This window comes from Xyrauchen texanus, chromosome 8 (genome assembly GCF_025860055.1).
Source record: "Xyrauchen texanus isolate HMW12.3.18 chromosome 8, RBS_HiC_50CHRs, whole genome shotgun sequence".
NCBI lineage: Eukaryota > Metazoa > Chordata > Actinopteri > Cypriniformes > Catostomidae > Xyrauchen > Xyrauchen texanus.
The window spans coordinates 11,926,993-11,942,963 of NC_068283.1; the positions used below are offsets into that span (position 1 = coordinate 11,926,993).

General features: G+C 37.5%; 1 protein-coding gene across 4 annotated transcripts in view; it reads left to right on the forward strand.

Annotated features, from left to right (window-relative positions):
- Positions 1–15,971, forward strand: part of LOC127647679 (brain-specific angiogenesis inhibitor 1-associated protein 2-like) — a 132,212-nt gene that overhangs the window by 17,178 nt on the left and 99,063 nt on the right. For all 4 annotated transcript variants that reach the window (XR_007971089.1, XM_052132086.1, XM_052132084.1 and 1 more), the window contains exon 2: positions 9,625–9,700. Coding sequence is in view for 3 of the 4 variants with exons in the window: in XM_052132086.1 (XP_051988046.1) it covers positions 9,625–9,700 (76 nt within the window). In the remaining variant the exon portion in view is untranslated. The remainder of the gene's footprint in view (positions 1–9,624; positions 9,701–15,971) is intronic.

The window sequence follows — 15,971 nt, forward strand, 5'->3', positions numbered from 1 at the left end:
AAGCTTATTATGCCTACCCTTTTTATTCTCCATTGAGGTATTCTCTCCTCAATGTTTCATTTTAAAAACTTATAAGAAAAAAGCTCAACATGCAGAGAGTGGAGAAATCCCCCTCACAAAATAAATGAATCTAAAACCTTTGGTCTGATGCTCAAAGATACTTATTCGGCTGCTAATGAGAACGAAGTAATTCATATATGCAATAATGTCTTGTCTCTCCTCTCAGCCCCTCTCAGGTCTCATTTCCTATTAAATGTTTTTTTGCAGTGTTTATAGGTTCGGAAAGCATGCGGTAAGTCCTTACTCACTGACAGATATCACTGAAATTGGTGTCTTGAGGTATAACTCTGTATGAGAGCCCTAGGCATCATAAACAGCATAAAATAATGCTCTGTGAGAAGATAATATTTTTTTAACCAATCAGTCAATTGATTGAGGCACCTATTTACTGCCATTTATTTTGAATGTTTAGGTTGTGTGGTCTGTGATAATGGTTTTATTAAAGAATAACCCATTACTGTTCCCCATGAATGAAGTTGCCTTGTTTTTCTCTTAACAATCACCAAACCTTCAACTGATCATGTCTACTTGAATGCATTTTGAGCAATAGTCATGACTTGATTGGTAGGCAGTTGGTGTAGTTTTTTTAACCTTACGATTTAAGAGAGGACTCATGCGATCCGATCCCTCTTGTCTTACCCCAGATTCTCCAGCCTTTCATGTTTTTAGAAAGGTTGTGGGGAAAGACTGCATGAAATCAAAAATGAAATGGCTTTTAGTCCATGTCTGTTTGTTTTAAGGTTATATATGCGTGAGTACTTCTAACAGTTGACTTTAGCTTATTTCCAAATGACACAATACACACTGTGCACTTCCACTAGGGTATATGCTGCAATCTACTTATGTATGAATGGCAAAGTGTAGTAAAGTCTCAAAAGGAATAAAATTTTATTTTTTTTTTTTACTACATAGCATTCGGAAGTGATGTTTCAAACGTTCACAATGTGTTGCCACGAGCTTTAGCGTGTTAGCAAACCTCAGTCCAACACTTGTATCTTAAAAAACAGACATATTCACACTCAGTGAAGTAATAATAAAGTATTCTAATAACATTTACAAGATGCTGTCTTCACAAAAGTCCATTGGGTTCATGAAGTGTTCTACATTCCAAGTTTTGCTGCAGATTCTAACTCAACCCATTAACACCCGTGTTAAAGCTCGATGCCAATTTTTGTTCTTTTTTTTTTTAACATTAATTAACTAGACATAGATTCTCTGTCACAGTTTTTTGCCATCAATTTCTTGCCTTGTCACTGAAGTGTAGGTGTTGTATGTGTCTCACGCACCCCCCCAGAGTCAGGAATAACCAAGCTTCCAGACAAGTGCATGGTGGCCTCATATTCCAATTAGCTCTTGCAATTAGGCTGGCAGATGTAGCACACAAGGACTGGGATGATAAAATTAGCAACACTGTCAGAACATAGAAAAGAAACCACATAAACCCCACCCACACCCTGTGACCACGCTTGGCTCTCACACATGTGATTCATGAGTTCAAGGTGCTAACATTACACATAGCAAATTACACCTAGCATTAGCATAACTGGATACTTTTTTCAGTGCTTCTTGCTTAATGGTGTTTGCATAAGAGTGTAGTATGTTTTGTGGGCATTGAAATGCTATTTGCGCCTCCAAAACATTGATGTGGGACATTTACTTGGGAAAGCTATAGAACAGTAATGAAGTTGGTTCCAATTGAATGGTGTGTTCCAAAACCTAGTGAGCTTCCTAGTTAGCGCTCCTATTTGGGAGCTATTTAAAATGCAAAGTAATCTGTTCAGTAATCAAAATACTTTTTGAATGTAACTGTATTCTAATTACCAATGATTTAAATTGTAACTGTAGTGGAATAGTTACTTATATTTTGTATTTTAAATACGTATTCCCGTTACATGTGTTCCATTACTCCCCAAACATGATCTCAAAGTATCATGGTATTACCATCTGATACCAATAGATATTACATTGTTATTGCCAAGATGTGCTCACACAAACAAGAAATTTGGCCTCTGATCAGAAGCTTTTTAGTACAAACAGAAATAGAACAGTAGATAAAGAATTGCAGGATGAGATGAACAGTATATGTACGGTACGTGCTTTTATACAGGAATGTGCAAAGGAAATTATGTTCAAATGGGAATGTGTTTGTTGGGGTAGTAGTATAAATCTAAAAAAATTACTTTTCAATTTATTTTTCATTTCAAACACATGGGTTTGTATAGGTAGCATGTATAAATATCATTTTACATGTTTGTTTGTTTTTACATGCACATTTCATGTTGCACCATATTGTATACTTATATACTCTATTGCACTCTACTGTACTCTACTGTACAATGGCTTAGATAAACATCATGTGATTAGTATTTTAGATGCTTTGTCTATGACAGAATGCACTGTGCTTCTGGTTAAGAGAAGCTTAAATATTGCAAGATTAGCTTAACACATTTTTTTTGTAGTAGTTTTTTTAGTTTAGCTAGCAAAATGTTTTTTGAGTAGCTTGCCCAACAACTCAAAGGGATCAGGATCTTGTTTCAGCCTGTAGGGGTTTGCTTTGTAATAATGACTGGTTCACTGTATGTTATCCTGTTTATTACATGGCTTTCTACCATTGAAATGATTAAATGGACATTAAATTGATTTGAGATTAAATTAATTTGATATGTAAGAAGAGACCACGGAAACTCCAGAAACAGCGGCGTTCTACCGCTGGTTTGCATCAGGGTTTATAAGGTGTTATTGCAATGATAACCATCTAACTGCTCATTATCCCACTTATTACTTACCAAATGAATAAATTAACATGAAATATTGTACTAAACATGAAATAAGTACATGAAATATTGACTTAAGTTGAAATATTTTTTTTTAGCTTACTTGTAAATATTGCATAGTGATTTGAGAAGTAGGAGCGATGACTCGCAATATCCAGATGATCGGTGCAAAGACAGTTTGTCCGCGGAAGTGTAGCCATTATTCAGAAATATTAGAGTGCTGGAAGGCACAATTGACCAATCAGAATAGAGTATTTCCGAGAACCGTATAATTCAGCATATTGTTGACCATGTAGTTCATGGGAATATTTGTAAATATCATGTTTGATTTTAAGGACTTTTTTGTTTACTTTTGCAGGATTTTGGTACCGTTGAGTTGCCACTTCATGTCTGGTTTAAAATCTTGATCTTGAAGCAAATCGCGCATTGAAAATTGCTGCCTCAATGGCTGTTTGGACAAAACATGTTCTTGCATTAAAAATACTAGATGGTGAATGAAACCGAATGCTAGTCTCAACTAGTTTTTTTTAAAGTTGAATTTTTTCTAAATTGACATGACCTCTAAAATGCCTGCCTACCGCATTTTTACAGATAACTGTGCAGAAGGCTACTCAAAAGGAAAAGTGTGCTGCCTACCTTTTTGAAACAGCCTTGGCATCAGAAGCACACAGATGATGCCTGCTGTCTAAGTGTTCTAATATTTCTTCGTCAGTGTTGCCTGGTTTTGCTCTTGATTGAGGGAGTGTGTACTGTAAGTGCGCAGACATGGACTCGCTTAAGTTATGTAAACCAAATAGCGCCTGATTCTTCACATCTCTACCTCTTCATTGTATTCCATCTCTCTCCCTCTTTTTCTTGCACTCACATGTTATGAGGATGTCGACAGGATGTTTTTAATGAGGTGTGCCGGTAGGGCGTTATCGAGGATTTCGCAAGGTAATGGAGTAGGAGAGGGAAAGAAAAAGTTAGAGGTTAGGTGAAGAAAGATCCCCTTGAAAAATCCCTTGAAATGGTGATGTCTTTGATCCTTCAGAAAGAACTGTACACCTCAGTGTCAATGCATCCATGTGCACTCGCCACATATCATCTCCTCCCAGAACATTTCATACTCTCTCTCTTTGCAGTATCGAAGCCTGCAGACTGACATTATGACATGAAAAGCCACCCTATAAAAAAGCTATTATTTAGATTAAAGACCCCATGAAATCAAAATTGGGGATTTGTAACTTAAGTATATACCAATCCGATACCAGTGTTGATGTTTTTTGCATAATCAGTTTTAAAAATCTTCACCTCATTGTGTTGAACTAATTTGGGGTACTCCTGTACAGAAACACAAACCTCTAACTACACATTATTTCAATATAAATGTATAGCTTATTAAGAATTTTTTTTATTGTTAGCTAGTCTACTGGATAATGTAGCAGTAAAATGAACAGTAGGAGCCCATTCAACTTGAATATTGTTACAATTTGTAAACAGATAATATTAATAATAAATTATTATTGATTTTATAATGTTAAAATACAACGTAATGGCCTATATTTCAGTAGTGCACCTTTAATTTTAAAACCCTCTGGCTTTTATCATGACTATCGGAACACAGGAAGTCCAGTAAGTGTCTGTTTGTGGGCTAGTTCACTGTAGTTTAATTCATTTTTTATTCAAATTCTGGTAAAATGCTCCTCTGGTGCCATTTTAAATGCATATTATAAGTGAACCAAACTATTAACCATCTACATCTAATATGTTGTTTGTGTGGAGTGCTCGCATATAAAAGCCGCAAGCTCTGAGGGCTAAAAATTGCTGCGACCACTTCACCAGTCTGCACGTGCAATGTAAGTGTGTCAACAGCAGCGCCATTCACTAACCCACTGCACATGCATACTATATATTTACTTATTAAACTCAGACTTTTGCGATCCACAAAGCTCTATCACACGTCTTCAAGTGGCTTTCAATAAAATGCATGAGTCATATGAACTACTTTAATGTTGATTTTATGGTTATTTTATGTCAGGCTACAAAACTGACAGTAATGAACATGACTAACACACAGTTTTGGATTTGGATCGGGCTCAGTGGACGGATACACGATCCGTCTAAAACTTCAGTATCGGAGCCAATACCGATCCAGGTATCGGATCGGTCCATCCCTAGTGTTTATTGAATATATATTTTTGTGTATTTCCTCAAGTCTTAATGGATTGAGCTCCTGGGGTGACTGAATTTGCTGAGGCAATAATGAAAATACTGTGTCAGGCAGGCTACACAAATATTGATCTTGACATTGTTAGCTTCTTGTCTTTTTTTTTACATGTCTTACACTGTACATTTAGAACATTTAAAATATTTTATGTTGTAGGCTACAAGAAAATAGCCTTTATTAATTAATTATTAGTAGTTGTAGTGTCTCAGAAAATCTTGCTCATTGTCACATAGCTCTTGTATACACTGAAGCGGCAGTTTAAGATAAACCCAGACCAGCGAACGTCAAATCACTTTTGTCTGGTTAATACTTTTAAAGAAAAATGTCCTTAGCCATAAATCCATAATGTCAAATCAAATGAAAGAAACAAGGTGAATATGAATAACACACATTTATTAAAACATAGAAGAACAACAAATAAAACAAGAAAACGGAAACAACACTCAGACCGAAACTCAGCATTAACATTTCACTTATAATTAGCAGCACAATTAACTTCAGCACAGGCTACAAAATAAATTATGTTATTGAAATATTGTAAAGTGGTCATATGAACTACACAAATGAACGTTTAAAAAATAATATGCAAAATCGAATAGCTCCGCAACGGATGGCGAAAAATGCGTAAAGAAGTGTAATATCTTTCACCATAGACCATGTTTAAATTTCGATGTTTCTGGCCAGAAATACCAACATATTCACTTTATCTGGTTTTAATAAGCTGCGGATTGGAGTAACTACACTACCCGCTCTGATGGAGTACTGGTAGCACATATGCACAGATATTTCCGTGCTAATCTTGCCATGAACGGAAACCCTTTGTCGTTCGTTTTCCACCAAGTCAGCGGGTCCTCTTCCCCATCAATGGCCATTTCTGCCTCGACCTTTTGCTCATCAGTGAGTAAAATAACGAAATTATTGTTTTTAATTGGAAAATAGTATTTATGTAAAGAGATATATTAAAATAAAAAGTGCACAACTCTTCTTAAGTGAAAGCTAAAAAAAGAAATGCTTCTCGTGTCGTGCAACCTACTGATAAAGCGCCGACGAGTCATTAGTTGGGTTAGTAAAATAACGAAATTATAATTTTTCATATAATTTTTGAAAATTATATGAAATTATATAATCCCCCCCCCGCCCCGCCCCACCGACGATATCATCGTGCATCTCGATGTTTTACTGTCAACATCGTCAACTGCCAATTTAGGGGACATCGCTCAACCCTAAACGTTTTGTTTCTCTGCCATAGAAGTGACAATGAGTGTGTTTACTATCAAAAATCAGCCATAAAACAGACAAGTTGTGAAACCCTTGTTTACATGAGATTTGAAGTCATCGAGTTAATCTTTGCTTTTGACGTCAAAAACGTTAATGGGCCTGCCCAAAACACTTGCATGCATAAGCCGGTGAGTATGCCGGTAAAGGCGTTTACATAGCGTGAAATCGGGATAATGGGCAAAAATGTTGTTTATAGTAGTGTTGATAATTTTTTTGCATAAACCATTTATGTAGCCCAATGAAGGAAAACCTTTAAACGGATCATAAAATGTAACACTTGGACTTGACAGCTAAACCTTTAGTAATATTGAATTCATATTTCAAATGTTATGACTGTTTGATAGTGTTAACAGTTGTGCTTGAGTGAAGTTTAATATATTCTGATGTATTGTGTTGGATGTGCGTTATGTGTAAACCCTGAAATTTTGTTTTATAATGTTGTGTAGAGCTTGTTCTCTTCCGATTGAGTTTCAAATATGAGTGAATTTGAGGGGCAGCAGGATGTTAGCCAATCAGAACAGTGGGTGTTTACATTGAAGTTAAAGGAACCGCTGAGGCCAAAACCGTGCGTTTGAGTTAGAGGGCCAGAAATGGGATGGAAAATGATAATTTATTATGAAACTATGACAGTTTTACATTCATCAGTGAATGTAAATGCATTTAGTTATAGTTTATAACAGTTATAACATCTACTTAGTTTATATTTTGTGTTGAACACAATGAAAATTAAGATGAACTTAGAAAGTTTCACAAACTTTGTGGCGTGCGTGCGTGCGCACAAGTGAGTAATTTGCATATACGTATGCAAGTGTTTCATTTAAGCATGCGTAAGTTAAGTTAGATTTACACCCTATGCGGTGCCTCATATAAGTTTGAACCATGGTGATGTTTACTGTGAAATACTGGCTCGAGTTGGATTGTTTTTGAGTTTTATTTGGAGGAATGGCCGTAAGGTTATTATGAAGTGTTAGAGGCTGCTGAAATGAGGATGTAGTTATCCGTGGTGAATTTCAGAGGAAGAAAGCTAGCTTTGCCACTGGTGTTGTGCTGTCAGCTCCGGGACTTTGTTAACCTGAAGGCCCTGGCAGACTGTGGCCGCTCTAATTGGAGGAAGCCCTCAAGGGAAAGTGGATGCCTGCTGGAGTGAGTATCACTGAAGCATTATAGGGTGGCAAGACGGTAAAGTGTTTATTTTGGTTGCTCTAGGAACGGAGCTTCCAGACAATTTTCCCTCCCCGCATGTGCACTCTTACAGACACCAGACATACTTGCCATTCCTTAAATGTATGCACTGCCTGGCAGTAGAACAAGCCCAACACTTCAGACGACAATATGTTAATTAACTCCTAATACATGCTCAGCAGATGAAGCGAGAGAAATGTATTTTATAAATGTACATATTAATATTGACTTTTTTACACCATATTTGTGTGTACTGTGTGTTTTTATGCTTATTTGGGCCTCACAATGATTCCAGAAAAGTATCCCGCTTTACTCCTGACAGGCTGATAATTAGCCTAGCAACATGCTAATGCTATCACAAAGGCTTTTTAGCAAGTCAGTCCACTCAACAAGCTATCTTTGGAACACTCTTAGACATGCTAGGCAGCTACTTTTTCTATGTAAACAAGTGCAGCTCCTATTCCAAAGAACAATTATTCTGATCAAAGGACAATTTATTTAAAATCAGCATAAAATCTGACGACACTGGTATCATAATTGTACTTCTTGACCTCGGATTACAAAAAAAATGATAATAAATGTGCACTTTGGTTTGTCTAGCAAATTTGAACGTTCTTGAGTTGATTGACCGGTGATATCTATATCTAAAATGTGATTTGCTCCTTTGAGGCGGTACTCCTACATTCGTTGACCATTGGGAGTTCATTTTAATAGAAGTGGCACGTCTTTGCTAAATAGTCTCTGGCTAGACTCTATTAGAACAAATCTTGAGTCGATTCTCCCATTCGCTAGTGCTATTTGTGTGGTGGGCACGCAATACAATGTTGCTGCCTATGTAGAACGTTCCAAATCTGTCATTTTTATGAGGTACTATGACTGTTTAGAAGGATGTTGCTTATGTGGGCAGTAGACAGGCAGCTCACTAGGTTTTGGAGCAGTGTAAGTGTCAGGTTCCCTCCTACATGAATAATCACATTCAGTTAACACAACATGGAATGATTGTTAGTGTGAAAGTGGGATGATGCTGTGGACAGTTTTTGCATGGAGAAAAATTAAAGCATGCTGGGTAGATTGTGTTTGTGCATAGGTGTGTTAGTATAGGCTAAAAAGGCTGAATATAGCTGGTCAGCATCATATGTTATTTTTTGGATACTGGTGTGTTTGTGTCCCCACCAGGATTCTTAACTAGCTAAACCAGCAAGACGTCCTTGGTGAAAAAATTCATGCTGGTTTCGATATTCTTTTCAGGGAGTACACCCTATTATTTACAACTAACCATCTGTCATGTTTGCTTTAATTTCCCTTTTAAGTATACACCGTAGGCTTGCACCATTCCATTTGTATGTCTTTTTTTGCCAGTGTTAAAATGTTTACTAGTTTGTGGCCTTTAGAAGTAACCCTGCTAGCACATAGTATTTAAATCGTGCTTTCATGGCAATATACGCTCACCAAGCACTTTAGTCGGAACACTGTTCCTGATAAAGTGCCCAACGTGGACTTCTGATGTTGTAGCCCATCTGCCTCAAGATGCTATTCTGCTCACTAGAATTATACAGAGTGGTTATGCGAGTTACCGAAGCCTTTCAGTCAGATCAAGAGCATTTTTTGCATGATAGGCATTTCAATTCTGCGGAAAGTTGTGGAGCTTTCTGTGGAGTTCCATGTGTAGGCCTGCCTATAACCTATGCAAACTTTGTGTTAAGGGTGCTGTAAGTGCTATTTTTCATGGAAAATATTTAAAGAATTGTCCTACTCCCTTAAAGATATTAATGAATAAGTGTCCTGAGATAAGTCTCTTAGACTTTGTAAACTGCAAACAAAAATGTATCCTCGGATGTTGACTCTTCACCTGTCAGTCATTTTGCTCGTTCTCATTTGAAGCAGAGCATTGAGGCTATGATTCATATTTTTTGTCTGTTGAGGGTACTGTTGTGCCACTGTTGAATTTGACAGCCACAGGAGCAAACAATGCTCTTTTGCTCTGTTTTGGTCTCAATTTTTAAGGGCAGGGTTTTGGAATGAGGGGGCGTGGCTAATTCCATGGCTCAGTCACGAGAACGCTAAAATGTTTTACAGGACCTTTAATTTAGCCTCTAATCAAATCTTTCCCTTCTCTTTTAGACCATCATGGAACAGTTCAACCCCTGTTTGCGGAATTTCATTGCTATGGGGAAGAACTACGAGAAGGCTCTCTCCAGTAAGTACCTCCACATTACTGTTACCATTACCAGTCCGGGGAGCTATTCAAACCCTCCATGCCCCCTCCATTCGCCATTTAACAGAGCTTCATTTGATGATGACAATATTTGTCATTCTGTCCTTCAGATGACCACACAACCTTATCAACTCTCACACAGCCCACAACACCAAGTGATGGTGGTGTAGTGGTCTAAAGCACATAACTGTTAATGAGAAGGTCGCTGGTTCGATCCCCACGGCCACCACCATTGTGTCCTTGAGCAAGGCACTTAACTGCAGGTTGCTCCGGGGGGATTGTCTCTGTAATAAGTGCACTGTAAGTCACTTTGGAGAAAAGTGTCTGTCAAATGCATAAATGTAACACTCTCCTAAGCACAGAGGGGCCAAACACAAACACTCGACTGATGAAGGGATTCACGGAGGAGAAAATGTGCCCTTCCTCGCTGATGATTTGATATTTAGCCATTAGACGAGAACAATCAGATGACTTTGAGGGCTTTGTGCAGTAGGTGACTGATGTGAGACAGACAAATGCCCATTGACGTCTGCATTCCCCTTTTCAAAAATGTAATCTTGCTTCGGTCACCTTGAGCGGACCGCAGCCGTAAAATCTTTAGGGTGATTGGCAGGAATAAGTCTCAAAGAGTCACAAAGAATAAGGACTAGTCATAAATAGCATCACTCCACTTACAGGGGGATTTATGTAAAATCTGTGAGTCAAACTGCCTTCCAAACACTTGAGCATTAAGAGGCTGATTGGCTGAGGTCAGGGATAGACTATTATCCTCGCACGGAGGGTCACTGGACACTGGGGTCCATCTTGTTGTATGCTGCTGTCCACTGGTAACATGCAAATTATGGTGAATCTCATGAAAATATGTCCAAGTCTCATTTCTAAGATAGAATAACATTTAACACAAAAATCACAAGGGAAAGAAAAAGTATGAAATCATGTTTTGTGTAAAGTAAATCAAGCTTAATTCTCATTATTGTAATGTTTACAGTAAAAAGAAAATGCTGTAATAGCATACAATTTAAATAATATATCATTATTTTCCATTACAGTAATGGAAAAGTACAATTTAAGGTCAATCGACAGCATTTCTGGCTTTATGTTGATTACCACAGAACATAATTTTGACACCTCAAGCCAGAATTATGTTTAAAAATGATTTACAATTATAATGGAAGTGAATAGGGCCAGTCTATAAACAATAAAATACACATCGTTTCAAAAGTATAGCCATAATATGTAAACATTATACATGTTAACATGATTTTAGTGTGATAAATACACTTACTGTGATCACTGGGCTTACTGGGATGATGTTGTCATGACAACAATGTTGTAGTATTGGATATAATGTTACACAGATAAGGTTAGGATGCAATTTTAACATTAAAATAAATGTAATCATAAATCATTTTAACATGCATATTGTTTAGATCTTGTGATACTTTTTAAAAGATTGTGTGTTTTATCATTCATGAACTGGCCCCCAGTGTCTCACTGTAATAGTGATCTTTGATTATTAAATAAAACACAAAAAAACAAAAACATAATGCTGATTTTTGTGGTAATCAGCATTATGCCACATACGCTGTTGATTTGAAATTAACTTGTATTGAACCCGGAATCACAGGTCTGTTGAATGCTTGATTCTGATTGGTTGGCATTCTAAGGTGTGAAGTTATTTTCCAGTAAACGCACAGCTGTGAAGCAGTTCCAGACCTTGGCCGCATAATGGTTCCATATCACTACGCCAAATTATTTCAGTTATTTAATAGAGCCGTACACGCTACCACAACAAAATGACCAATTAAAACGAAGGCATTGGCTACGTACATTGGATAAGAATGACAAACAATCAGCCTCACCTAGCTATAGTAGAAAGCACACACGTTAACTTGTTACTTAAAGTCTGAAGAGCAGCGCATCTTTTGTCGCTAGTACTAAAGTGACATTTTCGAACTAGCAATGAAAGCTTGAGCTGCATCAAACAAGGTGCTAAATCCATGGCATAAGAAAGTAGTTCCTCTCTCAAGAGCATTTCGGGGACGAAAACCAGAAAAGGTCTTGAGATAAAACCCTGAACAATGTCTTCTGGTGTGGTGACAGGTGGTATAAGCAGAATAATTAACACCAGCCCATTGAATTATTGAAAAATAATGCACACCCGAGGTGGTAATGTCATTGTTTATTAAGCAAACTAAGTAAAATGTCTGATCTCTTTGTGAATTCAGTGATGAAATTTGAACTAGCCATGTAGTTCAGCCATACAGCAGTCGGGTAGAGAGAGTAGAGCGTGGGTTTTCCGTAGAGACATGGCAAATAAAAAGGATATAAAGGGGAGACATGGGGTGGAAAAACAGATCTATTCCATAATTGGCTACCCCATACTGAAGCAAACTGGGGTCTGGTGGCAGGCCCCAGGACTCTAAGCCCTCCAGAATAAAGCGTAATCCTCTTTTGCTCTTGGGCTGTGTCTTTACCACCCTGCCCCATGTTTTAGGAAATGAAATCACTCAGACATAAAGTCAGCAAAGCTTTCTACCGCCATTTATTATTTCTGACTGGTATTGTCCTTGCTGATTTGTTTTGGAGCCTCGGGCAGAGAAAGATGGGTTAGTGCGCTAGGATTATGTTATGACAATGCTTTTTCTCAATAAAGACAACATTTTATAGGGGTAGACCTGCAAATAAAGGAATGGAAATTGCAAAGATTTGAACGATTCTGGCTCTGATTTCTGTAACTTATTATTTTAGTACTTTTAAAGAAACACCCCAAATAGTCTCAACTGTATACTAAACAAGAAGGAACAAAAACAACCGTAGCTTTGTTAACACATGTTGGGTGTTAAAAAAATAAATAAATAAAAAAATAAAAAAATAACTCTGTTCTGAATGTTTATCTTTAACAAAAAAAATGTCTTGTGAGCAACCAGTAAGGTAAAATGGCTTTACTGCATATTAAGCTGGGATATGAGAGAATTATTTAATTGTTTTATTCAGTATCTTTAAGTACTTGGTAACAGTTGTCAGTTTGATTCCCTAACATTTTACAAAAACATTTGACCGTCTTGATACCTGTTAAATCAGTGCAACAGTAAATATATGCAACCTTGATTCATAGAATGAATGTTTCTATAACAAAATATTTGCATACTAAGTTTTGGCGCACCTTTCATGGTGAAATCAACACGAGGCGCTACACATCACTTTGTACATCACTTTGTACATCGCTGTGTTTCATACAGATTACATTGCAGGAGAAAGTTTGTTTTAAATTTGAATGGTTTTATTTAAAAGTAGACATTATCAGCTTTCTTTAGACATATGTTTCATGTTTGTGTGATAAGTATTCGTGGAGTTTGTTCATTTTTGTGATGCGTTTCAGATATATGCTCGCGGACACAGATGGCTGATAGCTCACCCTTTTTATTTTATATTTATTTTCTGCTTTAATGACGGAAAAATCCAGCAGGATCCACCGCCGCATCCGTCGACCCCCAGAGGCTTAACCTCATTTGCTTTTAGGACACTATCGGTTTTGTTTAGTGTAAGGATGTCTGTTTTTACATCTCTGTTTCTTTTAGGATCTCCGTTGTTGGTTAGGTTTAGGTGTTGGTTTAGGTTATGGATGTCTGTTTTGTTCACCTCATGTGCTTTTAGGACTCTATCGGTTAGGTTTAGGTGTTGGTTTAGGTTAGGGATGTCTGTTTTGTTCACCTCTCATTTGCTTTTAGGACACTATCGGTTTTGTTTAGTGTAAGGATGTCTGTTTTTACATCTCTGTTTCTTTTAGGATCTCCGTTGTTGGTTAGGTTTAGGTGTTGGTTTAGGTTATGGATGTCTGTTTTGTTCACCTCATGTGCTTTTAGGACTCTATCGGTTAGGTTTAGGTGTTGGTTTAGGTTAGGGATGTCTGTTTTGTTCACCTCTCATTTGCTTTTAGGACACTATCGGTTAGGTTTAGGTGTTGGTTTAGGTTATGGATGTCTGTTTTGTTCACCTCATGTGCTTTTAGGACTCTATCGGTTAGATTTAGGTGTTGGTTTAGGTTATGGATGTCTGTTTTGTTCACCTCTCATTTGCTTTTAGGACATTATCAGTTAGGTTTAGGTGTTGGTTTAGGGTATGGATGTCTGTTTTGTTCACCTCTCATTTGCTTTTAGGACAATATCAGTTAGGTTTAGGTGTTGGTTTAGGTTAAGGATGTCTGTTTTGTTCACCTCTCATGTGCTTTTAGGACACTATCGGTTAGGTTTAGGTGTTGGTTTAGGAAATGGATGTCTGTTTTGTTCACCTCTCATGTGCTTTTAGGACACTATCGGTTAGGTTTAGGTGTTGGTTTAGGTTAAGGATGTCTGCTTTGTTCCCAATATCATTTAGGTTTAGGTGTTTCATATGGGTAAGGATGTCGGTTTCATTTAAAACCACCATCTAACATTAACCTTGTTTAATTACAACACCATTTCACTTGCTTTTGGTGTGCAAAAATGATGCTTTGGTCAAGTTATTTTCATGAGCTCAGGCTGCATATATGTATTTCTTTCACTGATATATATGTGTATATATATATATAACTGGATTGCTGACGCAATGGTAAACTACCAGCAGGAGCACTGAAATTTAATGGCCATCTTGGTATGACCAAACTCTCATAGAGCATTGATGTCCAACAGGTGATAAAGCCCCCTTTCACCGTCTCTGATCTTGGGACAAGACAGTCACATTTCACCCTCTAGTGACAATCATCTTTAAAGTTTAATTTCCTTGTTATGGATAATATTATTTACGAATGAGATGATGTACGCGTGTCGGAGCATTCACCTGCCCCAGTGCAGCACAACGATCACCAAAAGAAGTGGCTAAACTGACCACAAGTTGTAATGCAAGTAGGAAAAGCTGTAATATTTGCTTGTTTTGGGGTGACAAACACGTCTTTTCCCTTGGAGGGTCTTTAAAATCCAACCGGGATATTTAATTTGTCTAAAATGCCCGGGATTTGCCAGTTTTCATATTGAAACACTCACTGTAGTCATACATCATACGTATAAGATATAGAGGGAAGTTATGCAGAAATGTGTCTGACAGATGGGGCCATCACCTCCAGGCATTTGCAAAGAGAGGGCAGTAACTTTACAACCCTATCTATTATTCTCTTCACACCATCTTTTCTTTTTTCCTGTCAGGACTTCTGGGTTGGAAAGGCCAATAGAGGAACCACTTATTTATAATATAGAACTGGATTGCTGATGATGTCAAATCGTATAAATTATGTGTCCATTTGCCATTTAAACCTAGAGTATTAGTTTAATTTTAACCAGCTTTGCTTTGCATGTGTCCCTCACTCTCTGCACATGGAGAGGGAGAGAGAGTGGTCTCTTATTCAAATAACCGCAAAAAAAGGCCCTTTTTAATGAAAACGCTACAAACATCTCTGAAAAAAAAACACTTCAACGTTCACATTAAATAAGTCTGAAAATGTCTGTTTGTACCTCAGTTTCAGTGAACTGCTGAAATGGATACACATAACTCACTCTGGCTTTCAAGAAACAGGAAAAATTCCAGACTTAAATATATAAATAATTACATGTGTAGGACATTAACTTTGCAGGGATGTACAGGTGGATTTCAGATATAAAATCTGTGACTGAATTATTAATGTTTACTCACTGAAAACAGAAGATTTTTGATTAAATCAATAGGCATACTGGAATGTTTGGGCATAGCAATATGGCGGCGTAGTGGCTTCACTGTTTTGACATCATCAGCAATCCAGTTCTATATTATAAATAAGTGGTTCCTCTATTGGCCTTTCCAACCCAGAAGTCCTGACAGGAAAAAAGAAAAGATGGTGTGAAGAGAGAATAATAGATAGGGTTGTAAAGTTACTGCTCTCTCTTTGCAAATGCCTGGAGGTGATGGCCCCATCTGTCAGACCTATTTCTGCATAACTTCCCTCTAAATAAACCCTGAACAGTGGCCACACAGACACACACCTTGACACATTGCTGGTCAACTTGATGAATTGTTTGCTTAACTGATTTTTGTGGCCTTTCTGGCCGTGCCAAAAGCTGATCAGACTTTTCCAAAGACCCTCAGTAGATGCAGATAAAGGAGCTGATTGATTTCTGAATGAATTCCATAAAGAATATCTGATGGGTATCCAATTTCTCCCTGCCTGCTTTCTACACTCTCTGTGAGAGATGTAAAAAGTCAGTGAGGAGGCATTATAATCAGTGCTTGTGCTGTGTGGGAGCTG